General features: G+C 40.3%; 2 protein-coding genes across 2 annotated transcripts in view; one reads left to right on the top strand and one right to left on the bottom strand.

Moving 5' to 3' along the window:
* RB1 (RB transcriptional corepressor 1) overlaps positions 1 to 24,968 on the bottom strand; it is an 81,429-nt gene that overhangs the window by 25,439 nt on the left and 31,022 nt on the right. The window lies entirely within an intron of this gene.
* Positions 7,010 to 9,076, top strand: LPAR6 (lysophosphatidic acid receptor 6). The gene has a single exon (XM_021376240.1). The coding sequence runs from the start codon at positions 7,886 to 7,888 to the stop codon at positions 8,906 to 8,908; it is 1,023 nt and encodes a 340-aa protein (XP_021231915.1). The 5' UTR covers positions 7,010 to 7,885; the 3' UTR covers positions 8,909 to 9,076.

Below are 24,968 nucleotides of genomic sequence, written 5' to 3'. Positions count from 1 at the left end.
ACTGACGCTTTCAGAAAGTAATAGTTCTTCACATTAATCAAGTCCAAGATCTGCTTTTTGGCAGCAGTTCTCCCCAGACAAGCATTTTCATGTCAAGATTTATCTCTGCTAATTAGCTTACCAGCTTGAACAACTCTTATGAAACTTTTTTTCTAACTTCTTACATTCTAGTTTTGTGAAGGAAACCGAAGTATTCCATGGTTGTGGGTTTTTTTTTGTAAAAAAAAAAAAAAAAAACTATGAATACACATAAATCTTACAGAACTATGGTAAATTTTTTCAATAGCTTCATAACACTGTCCTTTATAGGAAGGAGAATAGGAACATGATTGCAGGCTTTGCGCAGTCTCTGACAAGCAGAGGTTAAAATCCCCTTGTGCAAAAGCAAAGGCTTTACTTTGTCAAAATTGCAAGATGCTGCAAGTACTTGATGTGGTGACTGCAAGTAATTTGGCATGGAAGTGAAATGTGTCTTAAAGACCTACATGGATAAATACCACTTATCATCACACAGAACCAGCCTACCTCAGTTCTGGGAAAAGAAGAATGGGAATAGAAGTTGGGCAAAAGCTTCAACTAAAGACCTAAAAAATAACAAGTAATTACCTTAGAAATGAAACAAATTATAATCTTTCTCTAAGTTCTGCCTGTCCCCATTTCATCCCGTATGTTTGGAATGGCTTCCAAAATAATTAATGAAGTGCCTTCAATCTCCTTCTCAGAATTCCTAGTATTTTCTTAATATGCCAACTGAGTTTTTAGCTCTTTTGTGAAAAAGAGCACCTGCATTATTTTGAATATGAATTTTCTGTCATTAAACATTTAGCAAATTTCTGCCCATTTCAGTTAAATTCTCAATTTCTAACCCTATGATTTGGAAAGTATAAACTTAAGTAGAGCTAGAACATAAGTAGTCTTAATGAAAGCCATTTTATTTTTTTAATTCACAAAGTTGAGAGAAATCTTAGATCTAGAATATATTCCAATCACGTCTGCAGAATGGTTGGAAAAATGACTTTTTAAAGTACAGAAGTTTTTAAAAATGCAAATAACAATGCAGGTATTTCATTCTAATTAAAGCATCTTTCTTCCTACTCAAAATTTAAGAATTTAATTTCATCCTATTCATACCCATTCTAAATAATGTTGCTAGGACTGCTTACTAATCCTAATGGAAACATTTTCCTTCCCTCCAAACCACGTCAGTGCACACTTTTTAGCTTTTCATATTTGTGATCCTTCACCTTTTAGCTCATTTGTTTAAAACCACTCAACCCAAAACTTAAAGCTTGACAAGATTTACTGTTATTTAACTACCTACTAGTCTACTGTCCTATCAAATTCTATGATGTAATTGTCTGATGTCCAATGCACTCTTAAGGACAATTTCACACTGTCTCTTGACAAGTGAATACCACTGCAGTGCACCTGAAGAAGTTTTTCCTCAATTAATTTATAAAGCACATCATCTTGAGTTGTATCCGGTTTTAAACTGCCTGCTCACAGCATGACTGCCCCAAAAGCCACACAACATCTCCTACGCATACTGTACAGCCTCAGAAAAAATACCAGACTACACAGCAGAAGCAGCATTTTTTAGCACCGTTCGGAGTTTCCTTTCTTGCCAAGCAGATTCATTCAATTAGATATGCAACAGAAATGGCAATTTTGTTCTTCATGAAAAGGAATTTCTCCCTTAACGCGTGACTGTAGAGAGGGGGAGAGGCTTAAATCACCAGGCCCTAACACAGTGACACAGTCGCTGTTCTTATCTACAAACGATAAAAACTGAGGTGGAAGGGAGGAGTAAGTAAACGATGCTTTTCTTACCTGCTATTGCTGCATTTATTAGGGAAAAGTGCGGGGCACTATTTTAAATGCATCGGATAACAAGTGCTGTATCAACAACATACAAATATTTTATCCAACTATTGCTTGCTCCCTCCCAAGATTTTCATAATCGAGTTCTTAAAAAAAAAAAGAAATACTTTGCGTATCAAAATATTTTAGAACATAAGAAAAAACTTCTGCTAGGATTTCCATGAGTTGCACAAAAAATGCAAACCAAGAACCTTTATGCAAATATTTGTCAGTCATCTTCGTGGCCTAAAACACTGTTATAACTGTTCATGTGTATTTATAATGCAAATGATCAATCTGCATATCCCACTGTGCCTTTTACATAATTCTAGGCAGGCCTCGCATGTTAATTAATGTAACTGGAACTTTGAGATAACAAAGCTTATTTCACTGTTGTACACTGCATATTCCCATCAGTGCTTTTAAAAGAATTATTTCCAAACTTGCAGTTCTGTGCTTGAAAAAAAATTAATCCCATATTTTCAGCTAGCATCTAAACCATTGCGCTCAACAGAAACCAAATAATGCCAAGAATAAGCTTTAAGTCATAAGCATATGATACTTTCTGAAATAAAATACTCTAGAAGTATCTTGTATGACATACTCCAGGACCTAGTTCTGCACTTTTCCCCATCACTGCAGGAAATTCTTCCCTGAATCCTGCTCCTTTTATGCACAAAGAAAATGAAACAAGAGAAAAAAGTCAAATCAGTAGCATTTTAAAAATTCTTAGTAAGTCTCTTATGAATTTCTTTGGTAAATTAGAGTATTTATAAACTCCAAGTAGACCTGTAAGCCATATTGAGGATTACATTATGCTAATGGGTACTGCGATGCCTGAACACAGGCCCAACAGCAGCACTTCTGAGTTCCACTTCAAAGGAGAAAGAATTTCAGCTTGGAGAGGAAAGCAGCAGAACATACTTATTTGCCTCTTAGTTACTTAAAAGTGACTAATCAACTTATGTTCATTTTCCTTTCAATTTATATGTGGAGACGTTCACAGCTGGACAGGGCTTTGAGCAACCTGGTCTAGTGGGAGGTGTCCCTGCCTACAGCAGTGTGGTTGGAACTAGGTGATCTTAAAGGTCCCTTCCAACTCAAACCATCCTATGATTCTGTATCAGATTTTACAAAGTATTCCATAATAAAAATATGCTCTTTGTGCTCTTCATTATAATAATAATAAAAGACAGTACAAAAAGCAAGGAAGAGATTTTTTATAGCTAAAGTGGTCCAAATAAACTGCTCATTCATACGTGTACATAAAACAACTACAGTGAAGAAGTGTTTCACAATTAAATGTGCTGCCCCACAATCTTATAACTTGACTAGAAGTGGCATTTTCAATGTAAGATTTCCACATTAATTGTCCATATTTTTAAGAACAAAGAACTAAATCAATCCTTCAACATTGACTTGCATAGAGACACCAACAAAACATCTTTGCTACATTTGTATTTGCACCTAAAACACTGACTCTACATGAAGAAAAGGGGGGGGGGGGGGAAGGCTCCAGCAACCTTAATTTAAACAAAAGGATAGAAATTGTTTCCTCTTTTTGCAAGCAGGGAAGGAACCGTTGTGCTTCCTATAAAGGAAATTCAAACAATTCTAAAGAGAAGAGAGAAGCATTTCAGACGTGCAGGAATGAAGAACTCTTATTTTGTTCTGAGCTTCCTTTTTTTCCTTTTTAAGCTATTACACACACAAATTATTCTAACTTCAAGAACGTAAGAAACTCACAGGCCAAACACTTTAGCTTTTGCTACCTTTTCTTTCCTTTAAAGAATATTTGAAAGATTTTTGGCATCTGCATACTAGAACATAGGTGGTAAAACAAAAACTAATCCAGAAAACTGGTTATAGAAAGTCAGTCCAAACGTCCACTTTCAGTGTAAAATATTTAGTTTTAACTTACACTTGTTATTTGTATGCACGGTTTCATTTGCATCAAGCTAACACGTTTCCTGGTATGTAGGAGTCTTTTACTGGCAAAACAATAGTCATCCAGTGTTAGTCTGTCTAGATAAAAATTGTCTGTTCACCACAAAACATGGAACATTCATTTTAAGACTTGTCTGCTACACTTGGTTTTTGCTGGTTTTTTTTGTTTTGTTTTTAAGGAAAAGGGCAATTTTCACTGTGTTACATAGGTTACTCTGAAAGTACCACCCACTTACATTTGCACCTAAAACACTGACTCTACATGAGAACTGTCGCTCACATCCACTGTTTGGCCTCCGTAAGTGTTCAGCAGGCACCAGTGGAGTCAATGGGTGCCATTTTGTGCGCATGGAGGACATTACAGCCATTATAATTATCCCAATCTCACATTTAACAAAGGGTTCTGCATCCAAGCACTTCCAGATTTTTAACAATTAAGATGGCCTCACATCGCAGAGAAGAAGTGAACAAGCTCTTACACAGACAGAAGGAATAATATCACAAAAGACTTTACCGAGATTGGAAGAGAATATCTGAGACACAACCAGAAACAGACTTCCTGGCTCCCCGTCTCAACCATTAAGAATTCCTTCCTGTACATGTACACACACTCAAACAGGAACTGTAGTACATAGACTAAAAACACTTCAGGAGTCATCATTACCCATGAAAACAAATAAATAACACTTGGGGCAAAAAAACATCGTCCTGCCAGGGTTTGTCTTCAGTGCCATAAATGGCACAAGTTCTTTTGCACGATCTTGCTGAACTGAAGTGGGAACAAATGACTGCAGTCTTGCAGTTAGGTCCCTACAAGTAGAACATTCATTTCTTTACAGAGTAATAGAGCTGCATGTGGTGCTGAACACACCTGCAACAAACTGTTTAGCAGAGCGCACTACAGTGCTTCTAAATTCATTGCAGTGTTATTAGTGTTGAAGTTGCTTTTCCTCTAAAATAAGTCAAAATATTTATTATAAGCAATAATGCACTACACAAGTTCCAAATTCACAACTGCCTGCAATTTCTGTATTGCTCCAGCACTGAAGACTTGAAAAAACACTAGAGGAACATGCAACACTGGTCAGAAAAATCCAGAAGTTTGGAAAGGCTTCAAATAGTTGTTTTAATTTCAGTGAAACATTTCTTTGCAACTCAGCTTGGACTTCTGAAGTTAAGGGCTCCTGCCTCTGTGTCGTAACTGAGAGCAAGCTCAGTTCTATGACATGTGGGGGCAGGAAGAAGCAGTAGCTGAAGCAGCAGCTGCTGCTGGCAGGGTCCTACAGCTGCTTTACCTGCAAATTGCTAGGACTACAAGGATTCTTCCTTCTGGCCTCCTGTTCAGTGCTAGAACAGATCTGCCATATAAATTCAACATCACTCAATGGTGCAAAGAGTGCTAAATCTCTTGGCCTGGATATCAAAACTCAGGTAAGCAGAGCTAAGGGGCACCCAACTGAAGGAGCATACAAAATCTACTCACTGCTGAAGTGAGAGATGATTTCTAGCAGTCCATCAACTCTTGGCTTCAAGAAGCCCATGCTCACTCTCCCATCACTGCCTCTCCTGTTGACAGAAACTGAGCCTTTGCTCACCTACCACTAGCAACAAAGGATAAGCCTAAGACACTCCTGTCTTTGGAAAAGCAGGCAGACTCAAATACGCATCTCCCTTCAGCAGCATCATTTCCTTTGCAGAAAAAAAAAAAAAAAAAAACCTAAGCCCTCAGGGCCCACCCTGCAGCTGTTTCCTCCTGCCTGCCCCTACCTCCCTGCCCCAAAGGAAGGTTTGCAGGCAGCAAAGGTGTGGTGTGTAAGGTTTCACATGGTAATGACCTTCCTTTCTGCTGAGACTCAAGGCAGGATGCATGAGGGAAAAAAAAAGCTAAAAAAATCCCCTTTAGCCCCAAGAGGCTGTTGGGAAACAATGTTTAACCACACGTTACAACTGCTTTAGCAAGGGAAAGCCAAGAAAGGCAACTTTATGTTAAGCTACAAATTCAGTGAAATAAACAAGAGACTGCCACACTCAGCTTTTCAATTCTCTGCTTTACAGTTATGAATTTCAAAAATACTTAAATATATTTATATATATATTTCTAGTGATTACAGCCTACTGAAAGAAACTGCTTGACTTTACCTCCAAGTCAAGGTGAGGTGGTTTAACAGAAGCAAAACAGAAGCAAAATAAGCCAATTTTTTTTTTTTTCCAACATATTTCTGAATTTTGTTTGAGATATCTTACATTAAGAAACCATGCCAAAACATTGTGGAGGTATTACTTACTCTCCTTTACAACAAACTAGACAATTTCTGCCTAGCAGAGCTTTGCTTATACACAGCTGATTAAAATCCTGTTCAAAGCACCACAGCACGCAGCCAGGTATGAAGAGGTTTGTTGTTGGAAGACTTTGAAATATACTGGGTTTGTTGCCAGAACTCAGCGACTCTGTCCATGCTGATGCTAAATAAACAACTCTATCTAAACTGAGATGCATCTCCTACCTGACTTCCCTGGAAGCATAAGAGCTGCTTAAAAAAACAACAGTGTATTACTTAACAATTTAATTAGTTACAACATGCTTTCATTTCATTAACCAGTGACTAATGGGAATATTTTGGGCACGTATGATAACTGCCCTGTTATATTATCAAAACCAGCTGCATCGTGCAGTATGTGTTTCAAACATGCTTTGTGAAAAGTACCATCTTACTGATTAGAAGTAATTTGGGATACAAGATAAAGTTTCCAATATGAGGAATCAAGTAAGTTCAGCTGAATTATAGGACAAAAGGGGGAATAAGACCTTAAGTTGCACCAGTGGAGTTTCAGGTTGGATATCACAAAAAGCTCCTTCTCAGAAGGAGTGGTGAGGCACTGGCACAGGCTGCCCAGGGAGGTGGTGGAGTCACTGTCCCTGCAGCTGTTTGAGAAGGGCGTGGATGTGGCACTGAGAGACATGGTAAGTGGGCATGGTGGGATGGGCTGATGGTTGCACTAGATGCGGTCTTTTCTAGTCTAATGGTTCTATACATTTTCTAGCACAGGATAGAGTGTCTCCTCCCACTGCCACACACCTCAGCTCAGGGATGTCCTAGGGTTGCTCCAGGTCCGCCATCCCTGCATCTCTCCCTCCATGTAAATCAAGAGGTGAAATTATTTTAATTATCTATCAGCATTACTTTGCCCCTCGTGAGGAACATACTGGTGTATCAGGGGAAATCAGCGCAGAGCACCTCGGCTGATTTGGGGTGATTAACGTGTTATCACAAGCAAACACATCTTTCCGAGAGCATAAGCTTAGCTTCAGCCACGCATGAAACAGGAAACCCCGCTCTGCCTACCGGCGAGGAAACACATTAACCTTTAGGCGCGAGAGCAGCTCACACGAACGCTTCCTCACAGCGCGGCCACTGACCGCCCGGCAGCCGCGCCACCACAGATCCCGGGCAGGCAGAGAGACTGGGGCCGGCCTCTTCGCCGCATGATGTCACGCTGTTGATCGGGGCAAGCTCTGCCTGCCCCCTCCCTCCTTCCCTTCCTCCCCGCCTCCCGCAGGAGCCGACACGCCGCGGCGCCGCCCTGCCCTCGCAGCCGCTCTGCCTCCCGCCCGCGGCGGGGTGAGCCCTCCGCCGGGCTGCGGAGCTCGTTCTGCAGAGAGAGGGCTGCGGGCAGGGACATGGAAGCGTCCACGCTTCGCCGAGCCCGGGAAACGGCTCTCTGAAGCCCACGTTGTGCCCGGTTACTTCCATTTGGACGACATGAGCTGCAGCCCAGAGTACGGCAGAAAGTTCTTCACCGGCTTCACCCAGCCGAGGGGGGGAAAATGGAACTAAGCAAGCCTGGCGCTTACCTGGTCTGCTGCAAACAACGTGCTGTATGATTACAGCAGCGGTGGGAAGAGAGGAGCGAGCTCCTGGAGATGAACCCCACCACACACAGTGCTTCTCTGAAGCTCTGAGGTGAAGCAGAAGCACATCTGCAACGGTGCTGGAAGTTTTTAAAAGCTGCCCTGAAAACACCGGAGAAAGCTGTGCATCACAGGAATTGAGGCTTGTATTTCCACGATACCATTATAATGGTAAGCTCTAACTGCTCCACTGAGGACTCCTTTAAATACACTTTATATGGCTGTGTCTTTAGCATGGTATTTGTTCTCGGCCTCATAGCAAACTGCGTTGCTATCTACATTTTTACTTTCACGTTGAAAGTGCGGAACGAGACGACAACATACATGCTGAATTTGGCAATATCAGACCTGCTGTTCGTGTTTACGTTGCCCTTCAGGATTTATTACTTTGTGGTAAGGAACTGGCCCTTCGGAGACGTTCTGTGCAAGATCTCTGTCACGCTGTTCTACACCAACATGTACGGGAGCATTCTGTTCCTGACCTGCATCAGCGTGGACCGCTTCCTAGCGATCGTGCACCCCTTTCGCTCTAAGACTCTTCGCACCAAAAGGAACGCCAGGATCGTCTGCGTGGCGGTGTGGATCACCGTGCTGGCAGGAAGCACGCCGGCGAGCTTCTTCCAGTCCACAAACCGCCAAAACAACACAGAACAAAGAACGTGCTTTGAGAACTTCCCTGAGTCCACCTGGAAGACCTACCTCTCCAGGATCGTTATCTTCATTGAAATCGTGGGGTTTTTTATTCCCCTCATCTTGAACGTGACCTGTTCTACCATGGTCTTGCGGACTTTGAACAAACCGCTTACATTAAGTCGGAATAAATTAAGCAAGAAAAAGGTACTCAAAATGATTTTTGTCCACTTGGTGATATTCTGCTTCTGTTTTGTGCCTTATAACATTACCTTGATACTTTACTCTCTGATGAGAACGCAGACGTGGATTAATTGCTCTGTGGTGACCGCGGTCAGGACTATGTACCCTGTCACCCTGTGCATCGCCGTTTCAAACTGTTGTTTTGACCCTATAGTGTATTACTTCACCTCAGATACAATTCAAAACTCGATCAAAAACAACAGGTTCACTAGAACACGTGATAACAGGTTCTCAGAAACGCCAGTTTCAGAGAACTTTCTGCAACACAGCTTTCAGACCATAAAAATGAAAATATTTGATAGTGACTCTCCAAGATAAACTGTATTAGGAGACTGCAGGGACTAAACTGGAATTAGAAGCCTGCACGTTTCTTCAGCTGTGAAAATATATTCTGATCTGTAAATGTTACTTCTTCACGTTAGAAAATGTTTATAATACGACTGTAAAAGTGTTAACAGTACACAGAGAAAGTATTTGAAGAATTTATATCAGATGTCTGTTTTGACTCGTTTTTATGTTAAAAAAACAGCCTTTTGGTTTTGCCCTCAGTTATGAAAGTCCAAAGACTGGTTTGTTAAGTCAGAAAAGTGAAAAATATTTTTTCTTCCAAGATTAAAAAACTGCTCTTTTTAAATAATCGCATCAATTTCCAAGTTACTGTAGGCAGAGGGGTGAAACTAACTGGTTTACACTACAGGCTCCAGTCACTGATCATATTGGTCGAGTAAGTTCAGCTAGCGTGCCTGCTTCTGAATCTCCTCTTTCTTTCTCTCTCCCTTGCTCCTAACCCCTTATACTCCCAGCAGCTTCCTCCCTCATTATGTTTGTAAGAGGCGCTGATCGCTGAGCTACAAGATGTTAGTTTCTCCTGTACCTGCCCTCCCAGAGGGAACCGCCTTCCGTAAGTAGTAAATTAAGTCCCTGCTGCTATTCCCAAAAAAGCAACAGGTATCTTCCCCTCCACTAACATCCCTTTTCTCCACAGGTACAAACCACACTTTTTCCCAGATTATCTGAACAATTAACGTGCCTGCTTTAACCTCAAGAACAGTTATTCTCAACACATTCAGCTTTAGACTGCTCTTTCTGTTTCAAATCTAGAAAGAATCTGTTCATCTAGAAAGAGTCTGTTCATCCACTTATCTGACAGAAATATTCTCCCTCCGTAAGCCTTGCCCTCATAAAGAAATTAAATCTTCAGGTAGTTTAGGGCTTCTGGAAACATGTCAGAAAAACTGGTTTTTCTTCTCGTCTCTGTCTCAGATGTCTGTGCAATTATAAACTACAGGAACCTCTGATGACTGAAGCTAGTGCTTTAGGTACAATACAAGCTTATTAAACTCTTTTGTGAGACATTCAACTCAAGTTTTAAGTGAAATAACATCCTCCAAGTAAGGTAATTCAATCTCTCAGGAGTCTGTTACTAGAAAAAATATGACCTTTGATAACTAAAAATAAGTATATGCATCAGCCAAAGTATTTCTTTCAAGAAACTATTTAGTTTCTCAAAGCAACTCAAGACACAGTAGTGTTCAGAGTAAACTTCCCTCTGCCTGAGAATACTTTGATTTTTAACATTAGCATTTAAAATCTCAAATGCTATTCTCCTGCAAACATTACAGAGTATAGAAATAAGTTACTTGAGGCTATGCACTGGCAAAATTAATTGAGACACTTTGAAAAGTTGAAGCCAATGTAAAAAAAAAGAAATCTATTTATAATATTGTTACAAACAGGAGTATATACACAGGAGCGTTTTTAAATGTCCTGCTATATATGTTTCCTGGCTATTAAAACGTTGTGTACATTTTCCTCAGAATTAATTTAACATCCGCGTAACATTCAATAAATACTTAAAAGGTAGAAGTAAGTGTTGGGTTTTCCTCCCCACGGACAGTGGAGTGAAAAAGCAAATTAAGTTACGCTGTCAATTTAGGGCAGTCAGTTGCAACACGGCCACAATACTACTAACTGCACAGACACAAAACTATAATTGAGGCACTTTTCAGGGCAGCGTCTGAAATATGACTCAACGCTGGTCAAAACACATATTAGGCTATCACAGTATATTATAGATTTTCTTTCTCTGCAGTGCTTTTGCATCATCATTACAAGTAAGTTGTACATTGACTACAACTACTGGAAAACTTGAGTTACTCATACTACAAGAAATTAATACTGCTAAATTAGAAATTCATTCTCCATGACTGGTGAAAGGAAAATTCAACTACTATGAGCTAAACTACAGAGATAAGCATTGAAATCTAGAATCTAGACTAACAGTTGAAGGCAGGCAATGCTCTGCGTTGGAAAATCTTAATCTCCTGATTTATCTTCTGGAAAAAAATGGAGGAGAAAAAACATTGTGAGTAGACAACTTTTATGTTTCCTACAGAATAAGTCTTTGAGACACCTAAAGTTCATAAGTCAGATACACATCCCTAATGTCTTGAAGGGCCTGTTTAATACTACCAATGACTGAAAAAAACCCAACTTTGCTACTGGTATTTGTAGTCAGTTACGTTCATCACGTACAAAGAGGAACATCTGAAGTTTAGAGAATCAGTTACTTGAGAAATTCCTGATTTGACCCATTCAGAAGACAGGGAGCAAACCTATACTCCCTCCCAAAAAGCTGATGTAAGACCAAGCTACCAGCTCATCAGGATTGAATGCAGCTCTCCTCCTTTTTCAGTTCTGTAGGAAGATTATCCTAGAGAGCAGTGGATAGAGCAACATTCCACGGGTACTTTCCTGAACAGCTGCACCCCTTTGGTCTAATCCTGCCTTTGATATCAACTCTGCCGGTAGGAGCTCGTGCCAAAATTTAAATCTAGATGAGGAGTTAATCTCCTGAATCACACTAAGGCACCCAAGCAAAAATGGCTTACACTGACAGAGCTCCTGAGTAGCTGATAAAACACTGCATGCAGCACTTCCTAAAAGTGCATCATTTTCGACAGAACGGTTGTGCGGGGGGGTTTCAAAGTTTATTTTTAGGACCACACCTTGCAGGTTTGTTCTTTGTATTCTAGTTTCTTCATATACAGAGTGCGGGTACTGCCCACTTACCATGAAAATAAAAGCAATGAAAGTTTAGTCAACTCTTCTTTGGATCTAAGACAAAAGAGGTAGCAGTTGCTAACTAGACAATAAACCATCTGTTCCAAAAGAAAAGGGAAAAAAAGAACGTCTACCACAGCATATTACTGCTTCAAAAACAAAAGATTTCCCATTTTAAACTTCTTATATTTAAACTTTAGCCAGCTTTTAACATCCACAGCATTCTGCAGCAAAAGCTTCATGTTAGGTGCATGTGGTGAGAAGTCATTCTGCAGCAAAAGGTTCGTGTTGGGTGTTGTGGTGGATAACAAAGCAAAAACAAAACCACCACCTTCTGATTTAAACCCACTGTTTGCATTACTACCATCCTACTTTATTTTGGAAAAGACAAGGAGCATCTGACCGCCAGTCTTTCTCTATCACTCCTGATTATATACTCCTGTATCATCTCTAGCAAATGGCAAGTGATTTTTCAGTTGCAACTTCAAACAGCATTCTAACCAGACATGAGATTTTAGGAATTACATTAACGACGCCGGTAAAGTTACAGTGAGCCCAGTGGTAATTTCAGAAATCCCACCTGACCATGGGAAATCCTGGCATTATTTATTCTTCCAAGTTCTTTTGCAGGAGTTTTATCAATGAAGAACAATGCATTCATATTTTTCCAGCAGCAAATATATTATCAAGTGCTCAAACCTGGGCAGACTTGTAAGTCCTGACAATTTCCTTTAAGCATCACTGACAAAATGCAGGAGAATAAATTTCAAAGCTAATGCAAATTTTAAATTTTTAAAAATATTCAAATCAAATGCCTGAGCTGTATTTGTCATCCAGGTATCAGTGCTGAAAACATTAAGTATTAGTACAGTTGACAGTCACTGAACTAGCCTGTTTTCAGAACATACTCAGTAGAGCTCATTAAAGATGGATGCAAGTTTAGAAAGCCAAGCCAATAGTCTAATACTTCTGTAAGAAGTTGTGTGGAAAAGTTTGTTCTTGTCCTCAAATTCTGCTTTACCAAAGTACTAAAAGTACTCTGTAGCATTTTGCATTTATCATCTCCCTCCATCTCCTGCTTCCTTATACAACTGCTTATAAAATAAGTTCAGTCTTTCCTGCAAGAAAACTGAACTTATCACAAAATTAAAACATACAAACAGACATCATCTGTTTTTCTATAAAACTTATCATTTTATTGGAAAACTAAAGTTCAGGACTGAGATTTAAAATCCTTTTCTCTATTTAGCGAGCAGTCTTCCTGCTCTAGTTATAACAAAACCAGAAGAATTATTAAGAATTCTTTGTTTAAATATGAAAAAGCGAAGCACAAGGAATAACAAAGGAAAGCCTTCAGCAAAAAAGTTCCCAGCTTTTTATTAAGAGGCAATTCTTCACAAGAATAACTTCCCACACATGCAGGTCTAAGATGTGCCCTACCCTCATCTTTTTCAAACAGCGAGTTGATGCCTTAAAGAAAAAAAACATCTGAAAGACACCATTAATAGGAGGCACCAGGAATTACTGCCATTATCTTGGGAATAATATCAAGTCTACTTCACACGCAAACAACTGCAGCTAGGCCCACTCTTTTGCTTTTCAGATGCGTTTTGCAAAAATTGCTTCTTTATGAAAGGAAGTACATATCATTATTGGAAGTCTTCCTCCTGTAAAACTGTGCCACATTAGACTACTAATTGTCTGTCCTGGGAACCTATTTGTAAAAGCAACTATTAATGTAATAAAAAAAAAAACTGTAAAAAAAACCCCAAACCCTCCAGCTTGCTAACGAGTGATAGTGGGATAATCCACCATTCACCACAGCACTGAGAACTACACTTAAAAGCATTTATAACAAACAACTTTTATCAAGTAATGAAGAAAGCACTTGCAGCAGCACTGCAGGTGTCTCTTAACAGAGGAATTAGGTAGCAAAACACAATAAATTGAGAATAAAAAAATAGATATATCTGCATTTTCAGGCTAAACAAAAATATCTGAAAGAAAACCAAAGCTTTATGTCTGCTTGTTTACACAAGTTAAAGTTTCTTTCACATGTCAGGAGTGTTATCTACCGCATGCTTATGGCCTGTTTCACAACCTTCTATGAGCAAGTGTACAAAAAAATACCCTATCAACTAAGAAAACAAACAAGCAACAAAAAAAGTTAATTCTGTCTAGATAAGATCTACAGGTTCCTTTGGGCTACTCAAAACTGGTCTGCAAGGAAGAACTAGCAGAGACAGATAGCACAGACACAGCATGCCACACGCAGGCTAATTCCCAGACTGTGAGGACAGGGTGACAGCAGGTCGGGGACTTCTCCGAGCCAAGTTCAGACAAGATATGGTCTAACTGGGTGAGCCTGAAGTCTCTGTGTAGGAGTTGAATTGCACAGGTCCAGACGTTAGCTGTAAAGCACAACTGTACCAAAGGCATTTGGCAGCTTGTTCTCTCACCCAGTCTGACCAGCAAACCCTATCTGACCAAAAAGCTTCTACAAAACACAGGCAAATTACCTTCCTGGAGGACTGGGACTGTGAACACTATGCAAACTCAACAGGTGTAATCAGAGTGGGATCCTCATCACAGATAAAGACTTTGTATTATTGGAAAATTACTGTAAGGTGCACACAATGATACAGATGCGTAACAAATACCATATATTTACACAGCATAGAAGAGGTAAGCACCTGTTAGGCCTACACAAAAAATAAACATAACACACCACTCATATACATGTGCAATAGCTTACAGAAAATACAACAAGTAGAAAGAAAAAACCTCTTTCTAATGACATGTTATTTGGTAATTTGAATTTGACAAGATACTATCAGCCCCTTGAGAGCTTGAAAACTGAGCATATAGCTGGAGAAAAACACATTCAAATGTTTATTTGGCACCTTCTTTGTTTACTAATGGACACAAAAACTATCTTCCATAGAAAAGTGAGCTATGGGATGGCTCAAATAAAACAGAAATAAGGACAGAAAGAGCAATGTAAGCTCCTGACAACTATTGAGGACTGTGACTCACATAAAACATGCAAGCCAAGAAAATCTCTGTTGTACCAAATGACAAAACATTTACAAAACTACGAAGATGGAGAGCATAACCCTATCCAACTTGGGAGCAGCAGGGACACAGCTGCAGAATTTAATCCTTGTATTATTTACTTTTGCATTCTATGTGACAGCACCATTAAATTTCCCCCAATTCAGCCAGAGTTTACAAAACTAAATGACCGTAAGCATATCTCTCTGAATTTTAATATATTTTTCCTCATGGGCAACCTTTAAACATCTCTGCAAAGTCACAGAATTTCAGGGGTTGGAAGGGACCTCAAGAGATCATCGAGTCCAACTGCCCCGCTAAAGCAGGTACCCTACAATAGGTCGCACACGTCGGCGTCCAGACGGACCTGTGAGTCACTGCAGTGCAGATACTGCAATGTTGCAGAATGAAGAGCCGAAGTTCATACTATCTAGAAACAGTAGAACTGAAAATTAGAGCCCTACAGCCATGGTATGGTCACCAAAGCACTGAACAATATAAAAACTGAAAAGCAATGATTCCCAGAAAGTTATTTCACTTCTTCTGGTTAAAACATTACTAGTAATCAGGGCAACCTTAAGGGGAAAAAAACAAAACCAAAACCACTAAAAAGCACGGTACCATGTTAACCAAGTCTTACTTCTGTGGCTAAAACTGTATAAGGATCAGAACAGTCAGAGCAGGGTATCTGCATATTGCAGCCTAGCTGCAAGCTGCACAGGGCACAAACCCCACTTGCAATTGCAGTTGCAAGCCTAGAGTCAGACTATTGCCTAACCCCTGCTTCTGCAGCAGGGTTGCAGTACACAGCTCATTTAGCTACGTAATCAGAAACCACAAGCATCAGTGCTAAATACAGCCCCAATAGCCTCCTCTACACCTTCAAGCAGTTGCTGAAGTAGAGAAAAACTGAAATTTTGATTCAAGAACAGCATTCAAACTTCATAGAATGAGAATACTGCATAGCTGCTATGTCTTAGGTAATCCCTTTGGCCATGTTTGTACTTGAATCTAAATTGCACCTTAAGGGTTGGGCTGCCTTGGTATTACCGCAACAGATAAATCCATTAATACGGTGCTAGCATAACCAATACCTTACAACCCTAGTGAGCATTTCATGCCCTTTTTAAGTGCTTGTCAAGGATTGAGCATGTTACCAATACAGACAAAAACAGGAAATGCAGGAGCTCAGCTTCAGGTGTCCTGGTTTCTATTCCAGTAGCCTAAAGGATTTAGCTGGATGGTAACACCCAAGCATGAATAACAACTTGAGTCATCCTCACGATACATAGGAGTGGCAGAGAAGATTTTCAAAGTGATGGTGCAGACACTGGAGTGAAGATTACCATGCAGCAGTCTTCCTGGTTTTTCAATATGCCTTCAGCTGTTAAGGCAGGTTTCGAGCCTCAAAAAGCATAGTATTGTTTCTATAAAAGATAATTCTTCAGACTGCTAGAAAGGTGAAAAAAAATCATTTCTATGTATGCATAAATATATCATACATTTAATAAAAGATGTAAAGATTTTATATCTGTTAAGCTAAAAAAAGTACATATTATAGATGCTATATGGTATATACACACACAAAAAGCAGCCACCTCACAGACTTCTAAGAATGTGCCTAGTATCATGAAGGCAGGAATTCTAAAGTTAACATGTGGCTTGAAACCCATAATTCAGCTTTTCCAGTCCCATTTGTCACAACTGAAGTGTCAGAGCTAATTTTTAACCTGAAAAGAAAAAAATAAGCACATGCAGCACAAACCAGTACGATTCCTTAGTGCTATCATGCCAACCAGCAGTGATATCTCTCTGATCACACACACTTCTGGAACACGCGCATGATGCAACAAATATATTTAGTTTGTACAGACAGGAAACCTCAAATCAACTCTCAGTTCCTTCTTTAAGGTTAAAGCTGCAGTCTCCTAACATAACTTCTTAGAAAGGAGTGTGACAAGCATGTGGGATGGCATCATTTGGTGGCACTTAGCATAGTTCTTGATTTTTTAAGAAAAACCCTCGAAGATTCGAAGTTAGAAATCACTGTCCATAACTATGTCCACATTGAGACAGGGTATTTCGGGTACCTAAAGTCCAAAAGATCACAGCAGGTTGTTCTTGTGGACATCACCAATCTGATGTCTGCCATTCATTAGGTGCCTACCTTTACACACCAGTACAGCTCCCTAAGTAAATCATCTCCTGCCAGTGAGCATGCTTGCAAGTGCTGTTGTTCTGGATAAGCCACGCACTTTTTGTGCCTACAGCACCAACCAGGTATTCCCACATCTGAAGTCTTTGAAAGGCAAAATGTAGTAGACATGAAAAATAGCATTTCTGACATAGACAGGATTTGCTAAGAAAATCCAGGTGCTGTGCAGGAACACGTACAGTTCTTGGAACCTGAAGGAGATACGATGTGAGAATGTGTGACTCAGTGCCAGCTGAGGTCACTCGTGTGGTTGAATCCACGACTACGTTTGTAGTCACTCACATAACAAGCCACGGCCTGTTCTAAGGCCTCGAGGGCAAGCAGCAGAGCACAGCTCTCACCCACACAGTTGAAGCTTCCTCACCCATCAGTCCGTACCGGCAGTAGAAAATAGTCTGTGATCTGCATCATGCCCCACACCTTGCCTAGGGATTGTCCAGAAGAGTGCTGACAAAGCCAGAACGAGCCAGGGAACGAGTCACCAGCAAAATGCTGCAGATGGCTGCCAGACAGTGCTCAAGCCTGAACCATAGTCTCTTTCAGGCTGTTCCTATAGATGCAGCCCCAAACTCCCACCCTCACCATTTGGCCTTGCTTGGCTGCCCATCAAAAAGGTTTTAGGGTTATTCTACTAATTCAGCTGCACTTGATTTATCCACTAACCTCTGGTCCAAATTGTTGATGGTAAGGACCACTCTTATTTCTCCTTCCAGTTTTAACAGGAATGACTTAAGATATCTAAGTCAAATAGAAGATTTCTTAACTGCGCGTAGACACCTACCCTCCAGAGGTAGAGGTATAAGACTTCAGGCAAACCTAACAGAAAGCACTGCTGAGAAAGTTCCATACCACCAGACAATTAGCTAACCTCTGTTCCTAGATGCTTAATTCCTCCTTACAAGAAGCACAGAAATCTAATTTGAAATTGCATGCTGCATCCAAGAAACCAAGTACTGGAGTATGGGGAATACCACAATAACCCTGTCCTTGTGGAATCAAAGACTAGGGGCGGCATAGTTAAGCTTATCCTCTACTAAATACTGATGAGTACTTAACCTGTACCTCCTTGCAGCTTTACCTCAGCCTGCATTTGTCTAACAGTGTTTAAATAAATCTTAGACATACTTGTTTAATGTTTGTCTCCATACTACATGATCAAAGTAGGTCTGCTGTTATTCCAGCTCAGGGGGTGTGTCATATTTATGCAATAAATATGTTCTTTGGGAATACGCTGTTTTCTTCAGGAAGGTAATTCTGCCACAATGAGCTGCATAATTTTAAACTAACAGAAGTCTTTGCTGTGGGATGAGGCAGCTGAATACAAACATTAACTACATATTTAGTTGACAAATAGGTATTGCAAACATTGAATTATGTTAAATCTATGATACATGGCAGAACAGCACTGCAGATGTCACTGCAAATGCCAGCCAATAGAAATCACAGAGAAGGTGCAGATAAAGGAGAAGCATTATGGAGCACAGTTTAGACAACTCGACATGGAAGAAGTTACAAAACAGGCTAAGTCATGGGTATCCAACCTTTTGGTTTGCCTTGGCCGCACTGAGTGAAAGAGGAATTGTCTAGGGCTACATCTACGAAGGTTACTCTGAAAGCAATTCCTCCTAATTATTTCCATGGAAACTACAGCAGACAGAAAGAACACAATAACACTGTTTGCTAGAGCAAATTCTCAGCTACAAAACACTCTTTTTCAACACAGTTACCACCATTAGCTGTGCATATTCACCAGCAATGAACAAGAGCCTGCGTGCCATGCTCGTAACAGCCTGTACTAGCAGAAGCGACTCGCTGCCGCCACTGCTGAAACTCACCACCCATCACCTCACTGTGCTCACATCTACTGTTTGGTCGCCATAAACGTTCAGCAAGTGTTGCTGAATGTCAGTGGGTGCAATTCTGTCCACATGGATGAATTCAGCGACACACTGCTTCATATGTGCTTCCATGTGAGGCATCATTCTGTCAGAGTGCCCCTCTGCTGCCATCTGTCAGATGGCAATCAAACGTAGGGGATATTGATGGGAAAGTTCAACCTCTACCACCGTACCACCACCACCCACCTCTGATGTTGTGGGCCAAAATAGTAAAACAGGAGGTGTTACTTTCAGAACAGTCCTCATAAAATATGTTATATACTTATATACATTAAGTAACAACACATTTTTTTTTTTTTAAATAGCAACATTAAAAAAGAACAAAAAAAACAGAACTAGTGGGATATGTGACCCTGTTTTTGTGACTGTGTAACTTATCAGGCTGGTTTGATGGCAGTAGCTGCAATTCATAGTGAGTTCTCCAGGTGCTCATCAGATTTCTGATGAAATTTTACTCCTCCTGTACTTCATCCTTGAAAGCAATTGTTCGCAGATGTACATACTGCCAAAAAGTGGTGGCATGGATAAGGCATGACTGTGAAGTGAGGGATATTTCGCTCTGCTGAGATATGTCTGAAAAAGGTCTGGTAAAGAGACAACCAAATTTTTGATTGCAACTCTATACATTCCATTTGAAAATTCACAATTAATGTATCTATGCTGACTGAAAATAAACCAAAAACATGGATGGGTTTTTTTTTTTTTTTTTTTTTGCAATCTTGAAACCTCTTCTCAAATTCCTTTATCACAATGGAAAGCACAGCTGCATCGTTTTTGCTGTTCACAGGGCTGTGTTCAGCCGGTGTCTCAGAATCCATAAGCTTATGTACCATGCCTTGAGCTAGCACCGCACTGCGCCCCGAGCTCTGGTTCCAGCCCAGATGGGGCTGACAGCACACCGCTGTTCAGGACATGCCTGGGCTAAGGGTTAGGATAAACCCAAGTTCACGATCCTATTTTGGATTATATTTGAACTCTGAAGAGGAATAAGCTGGTAGAGAAATCTTTAAAGAGGTCTATGGTGTCACCACCTGTAGTGCAGTGCACTGCTTCGGTTCATCTGTCTCACGCACAAAAAAGGAAAGCTAGTACTCAAAATGAGACTGAGAATTAACTCCATTTAGTCCAGCGCAGAAGGCTGCAGGGGTATGCTTCCCCATTCCCTTCTGGGCTGCTGTGGGGCTGCAGAAGGTGACACAGCTGCCTCCCACCCCTGTTAACCACAGAAGCTACCAGGTAACGTTTTAAAACCACAGTCCTGCGAGGAATATCCTTTGGACTCTTCACGCTTATGTAGATGCACTAAAGTATGACTTCAAGTATGCCAAACATTATATAAAACACGTCCGCTCTGGCCTCTTTACCCCCTGTACCTGTGAAAAGCCATTTACAGGAAGCACAGTCCTCAAGCAGAAGTACCAACAGTATGAAAGAACATAATGCATTGCCTGGCCCTCCCTGTTCATGGCTGAGAGGCCAGGAAACACAACCAGATGGATTTGTATGAATGGATAACAAAGGTAGACGCTCTACAGGTGTTGACTTTCTGTTATGATTCAGCAAAAAATCCACTTAAGTCATGCTGTTCCAAGAAACAAATGTGTTTCAGATGGTCCAAGTGTTTTGCTCTTAATACAGACTGTGGAAATTTCTAGACTTTGCGTCTGATTTACTGGCACTGAAAGCCTGTTCTTCCCTGGTTTTTCTACTCACTGCAGCAAGCAGCAACACCCATGTCAAACATGCAGTGCAGCAGCTAACAGGGCTTTCTTTAAAAGAAACTCAAAGATCCAGGAATGCGTTCATATAAGCTTGATCTGAACAATTCAAAACAATTATTTTTTTAAACTGGTCACAAGAGAGATCAATTTGACAGAAAAGGCTGAGCATGAGCTCCCAAGCTGGCCCCATCTCGTAGGAAACAGACTAACCATTCCAAGGTTTAAAATGTATTTATATCGATATGATAAAAATGAATCAAGGGATACAGTCACCTTTATTTTTGAGTCTAAAGTAATTTTAGTCCCTTTAAATAAAGTTACCAAATGTAAGTAGTGCCCTAAATACTTTAATGAGATAAGGCACAGATGCTCTACAGTTAAATATATAGATATTACGGTATACTTCAAGAATTAAAAAGTATGTAGCAAATTGGTCTTCATAAAAATCTGCATCTGGAAGCATCACAACCTCATTTGTAGATCATTTTTAAGGGGATAAAAGGGGCTTCTAACTTCGGGGTTTAATTAAGATTTAAAGAAAATGAAATACTTTCTGCATGACTTAGTGTCAACATTTGCCCCTATTCAAAATTAAGTATTATTAACATGACTCTTCAATATTTTCCACTATTTTTTTTGTTGTTGTTTTTGTTTGTTTTTGTTTGATTTTTTTCTTAATGGAAGGGAAAAACGTAGAAACATTTGATCTCTTTTCTAATGCACAGACAACTAAATCAACTACCAATGCAAAAAGCAATAAACGAATTCAGGATGACTAGCAAAGAAGAGATATATTATCTTCAAGTACAATCTTTCACATTCAGCGGATACAGCTTCCAAAGTCAAACAAAGGTTAGATGAGCTCTTAAGAGTTTTCTTCAGAGAAATTATGCAAGGCATTTTTCCTCATGAAAACTCTACAACAAGTAAAACTACAGTAAATTCAGCTATTCTGTCTTCAATTTCTCTGTCTCTTCAAATCCCACATTGTAGTCATGCTTCCAAAAGCAGTCAGTAGAAAGGGGAAAAACTGGATAAACACAGCTGATACACCTGATTTCTCTAGAGCAGACAAACCTCCTAATGAACTGTTCTGCCTGTAAGGGAGGATAAGAACTAGACCAAAATACGAGGGTTGCTGGCTTTTTTGCTTAAGTTCCACATGCTTTTATTCAGAGTATAACACCTTCTCAAGAAAATAAATTCTCTGGGAATATTAGAAAATGTTAATCTTCTTGAGATTACTTCATGTTTACATTATCAGGTAATTTGTTTAAAATTAAGCCTAAGCAATCACTTGTAAGATATGAATTACAACTATGTATAAGTTATCCAGCTTCTCTCCTCCTTTATACTATCTGGAGATAAAAGACATTTACTATTACAAAGTACGCATCTCAACTTACATACCCCTTCTTGAGGAAATTACTAATTAAGAATGTACTTTTTTGATCTTGCACAACATAACATGGAAATATCATCCAGGGAATAAACCACAGAGGAATACGATAAATCACCCACTCATTTACTAGCTGAATCTTTTGAGGAAATTCAACAACCTTTGGCAGACTTCTGCCATTGAAACGCTTCCTCCTTTTGCTTAAGTGTTACACCTTTTCAGACTAGAATCATAGAACATCCTGAGTTGGAAGGGATTCACAAGGGTCATTAAGTCCATCCCCTGGCTCCACACAGCACCACCTAACAGTCAGACCCCATGTCTGAGAGTGTTGTCCTGATGCTCCTTGAACTCCAGCAGCTCGGGGCTGTGTCCACTGTCCTGGGCAGCCTGTTCCATGCCCACTGCCCTCTGGTGCAGAACCTGTCCCTAACACCCACCCGCCCCTCCCCTGACACAGCTCCATGCCGTGCCCTCAGGCCCTGTCGCTGTCACAGAGCAGAGCTCAGCGCTGCCCCTCTGCTCCCTGTGAGGAGCTGCAGCCGCCATGAGGCCTCCCCTCAGCTCCTCTGCTCTGGGCTGAGCAAACCAGGAGGCCTCAGCTGCTCCTCATACAACCTGCCCTCCAGACCCTTCACCACCTTTGTAGCCCTCCTCTGGACACTAACAGTTTTATGCCGTTCTTATATTTTGGGGCCCAAACTGCATCCAGTACTCAAAGTAGTCTAAACCTGAATCTTAATTAACCAGCTAGCCTTAACAACATACTAACTGTCAGTTATTTAAGTTATTTACTCTAACAGTCAATATGTGAGGAAATTATGGATATTCTGTACTGAAAGAATCCTGGACTGAAGTTTGTTCGGAGCCTTACAATGTACACTGTAATTACCCAAAACCACAGCAAGATATTAGCACTACCAGCATTTCAATACTTTCTCTCTCCTGAGCTACCATTACACGGGTTAGAGAATAAATGAATGGTTTGGATTGGAATGGATCTTAAGAGATCTTCTAGTCCAACCTCTCCAGCCACAGAACATCTTTCATGAGATCAGGTTGCTTATGCACGTGTAGACTGGTTAAAACTTGCAGCCTTTCCCTTATGGGCAGCTGTAACACCTAATAGGGTTCAGATATACCACCTTTTTTTTTGTTCTCCTTGTAGCACTAGCATACTTGAAGTATTCTTTAAGTTATATTCACAATTTCAGTTCACTGTAAGCTAGAAGACACCTGCAAGAATTAAGATGTTTATTCAAATGCTTTATATAATGGATGAGGAAGACAGAGATGGACAGCAATGCTGGGGGGAAGGTAGGATCTCCTAGGACGAGGCAACAAAAGCCAACGCAGTGTCACAAGGTACCTGTACACTCCTGTTGCAGCCAGCACATAGCTGGTTGCCAGCACCAGTTACCCTCAGTTTTTGAGAGCCCTGCTGTGCCCTCTAGTGATAAGCCGGCCAGTAACAAAGAGGAGAGTGTAGACTGCACTTTTTTTTTTTTTTTTTTAACACACACCCTCCTCTACTGTTAACAAACTCTTTTCTTAGCTCTGTTCTTAAGCAGGAGCCAAGCAGATATAGGAATGGAACAAAGTAAGTGCTTTTTGAAATACAGTTCTACAGATACCTACTGACAGCCACAGAAATAAGCTGTGTAAGCCACTCCAAGACAGCACCAAACACCTGAGGCAACTCAAGATGATAGATTAAATACATTAAAATCAAGTAAACACCCTGATCATTCAAATAGGACACTCAGAAAGCTTGAAATAATTCTGTGCTTGTTGCTAATTGCTATTTTGCTTCGCAAAACCCTGCAACTACACCCAGAGTTACTGAGAACACAATATTTTGGATTTTCCAGTCTGAATGCCCAAATCCAAATCAGATTATCTGTATGTTGTGCTTGAACTACTGAGTAGAAATTGGTAGATAAAGCCTTGCCTCTTATGATTAAGCTGACATCAAACCAGTCTGCATGAGGTATCAGAAGCCGATTTCTGCTTGTGGAGAGTAAAACTTCAGTATTTGTATCTCTGCCTTTATCCTCCAAGCACTAAAATTTTCAAATAAGCATTCTTTAAACACTTTAAGCAGAATGCCAAAATCTTCCCTGCTACTGTAAGCTCTGGTACAAGGCTCTCAACCTTCAAGTGCTTTCAGGCAGTCTTTTTCAAAGAAAAACTATATGCATTCAGCAATGGAGAGGCACGTGGGTTTCACCAAGACATCAAACAAACATGTCAAAGCAATACCAAGGAAAAAAAAAAGTGTAGCACAACAGTTATAGCACTGCACCAGATATGCTGGGGCACATACAACGTCACAGTGATAAGCGCAGAGCCAGATGCACAAGTCTTAGTCCAATAATGAAAAGGTCACCTTCCTAACAGAGTATATTCAAGAAGCTGTCTCACTCACATCCATCAACTCTGCTGGTAAGGGAAATCAAGTGAAATAGGCTGGTTAGCATCAGTAGGTTGACCAGATTCACCTTGAAGCACGGCAATTGCCTCCATGTAACACTGAGGCCAGTGTGCTTCCCCAGCCTAAAAACCTGAGCTCAAGATGCAGCTCTTGTGGCTCAGACACAGCAACACTGTTCCTGGAATCTGGGAGTACAACCCCGCAGTCTGGAAAAGTATCACCAGTACTAGAAAACTTGAAGCTTAAATTGTGCACTAACCAAAATCATACACAAGGGTCACAGTTAAAATACCATATTAGTTATGCCGTATTGTATTCTTTGGACTTCCCAGATCTACAAGCTATCAGATGGGTTCTTAAATGGTCACTTTGTGTCATTCTGTCAGCAGTCTTTATAGTCCCCTGTTCTGCGGCATTAATAGCATTTTTGGTACACGAGTAAAACACAGTATAAAGAAACAGAAGTTGAGGTAGTGAGATTAAGCCTGAAACACAAAACCCAACCTGCCAGAACACTTTAATGTTTTTGAATGCCATTAAAAGGAATTTAAGTGCAAATTACAACAAGAATCAGTATTGTAAGTACTATTAACA

This window comes from Numida meleagris, chromosome 1 (genome assembly GCF_002078875.1).
Source record: "Numida meleagris isolate 19003 breed g44 Domestic line chromosome 1, NumMel1.0, whole genome shotgun sequence".
NCBI lineage: Eukaryota > Metazoa > Chordata > Aves > Galliformes > Numididae > Numida > Numida meleagris.
Note: the sequence above shows the minus strand (reverse complement) of the source record. Positions and strands in the feature narration are given on the sequence as shown.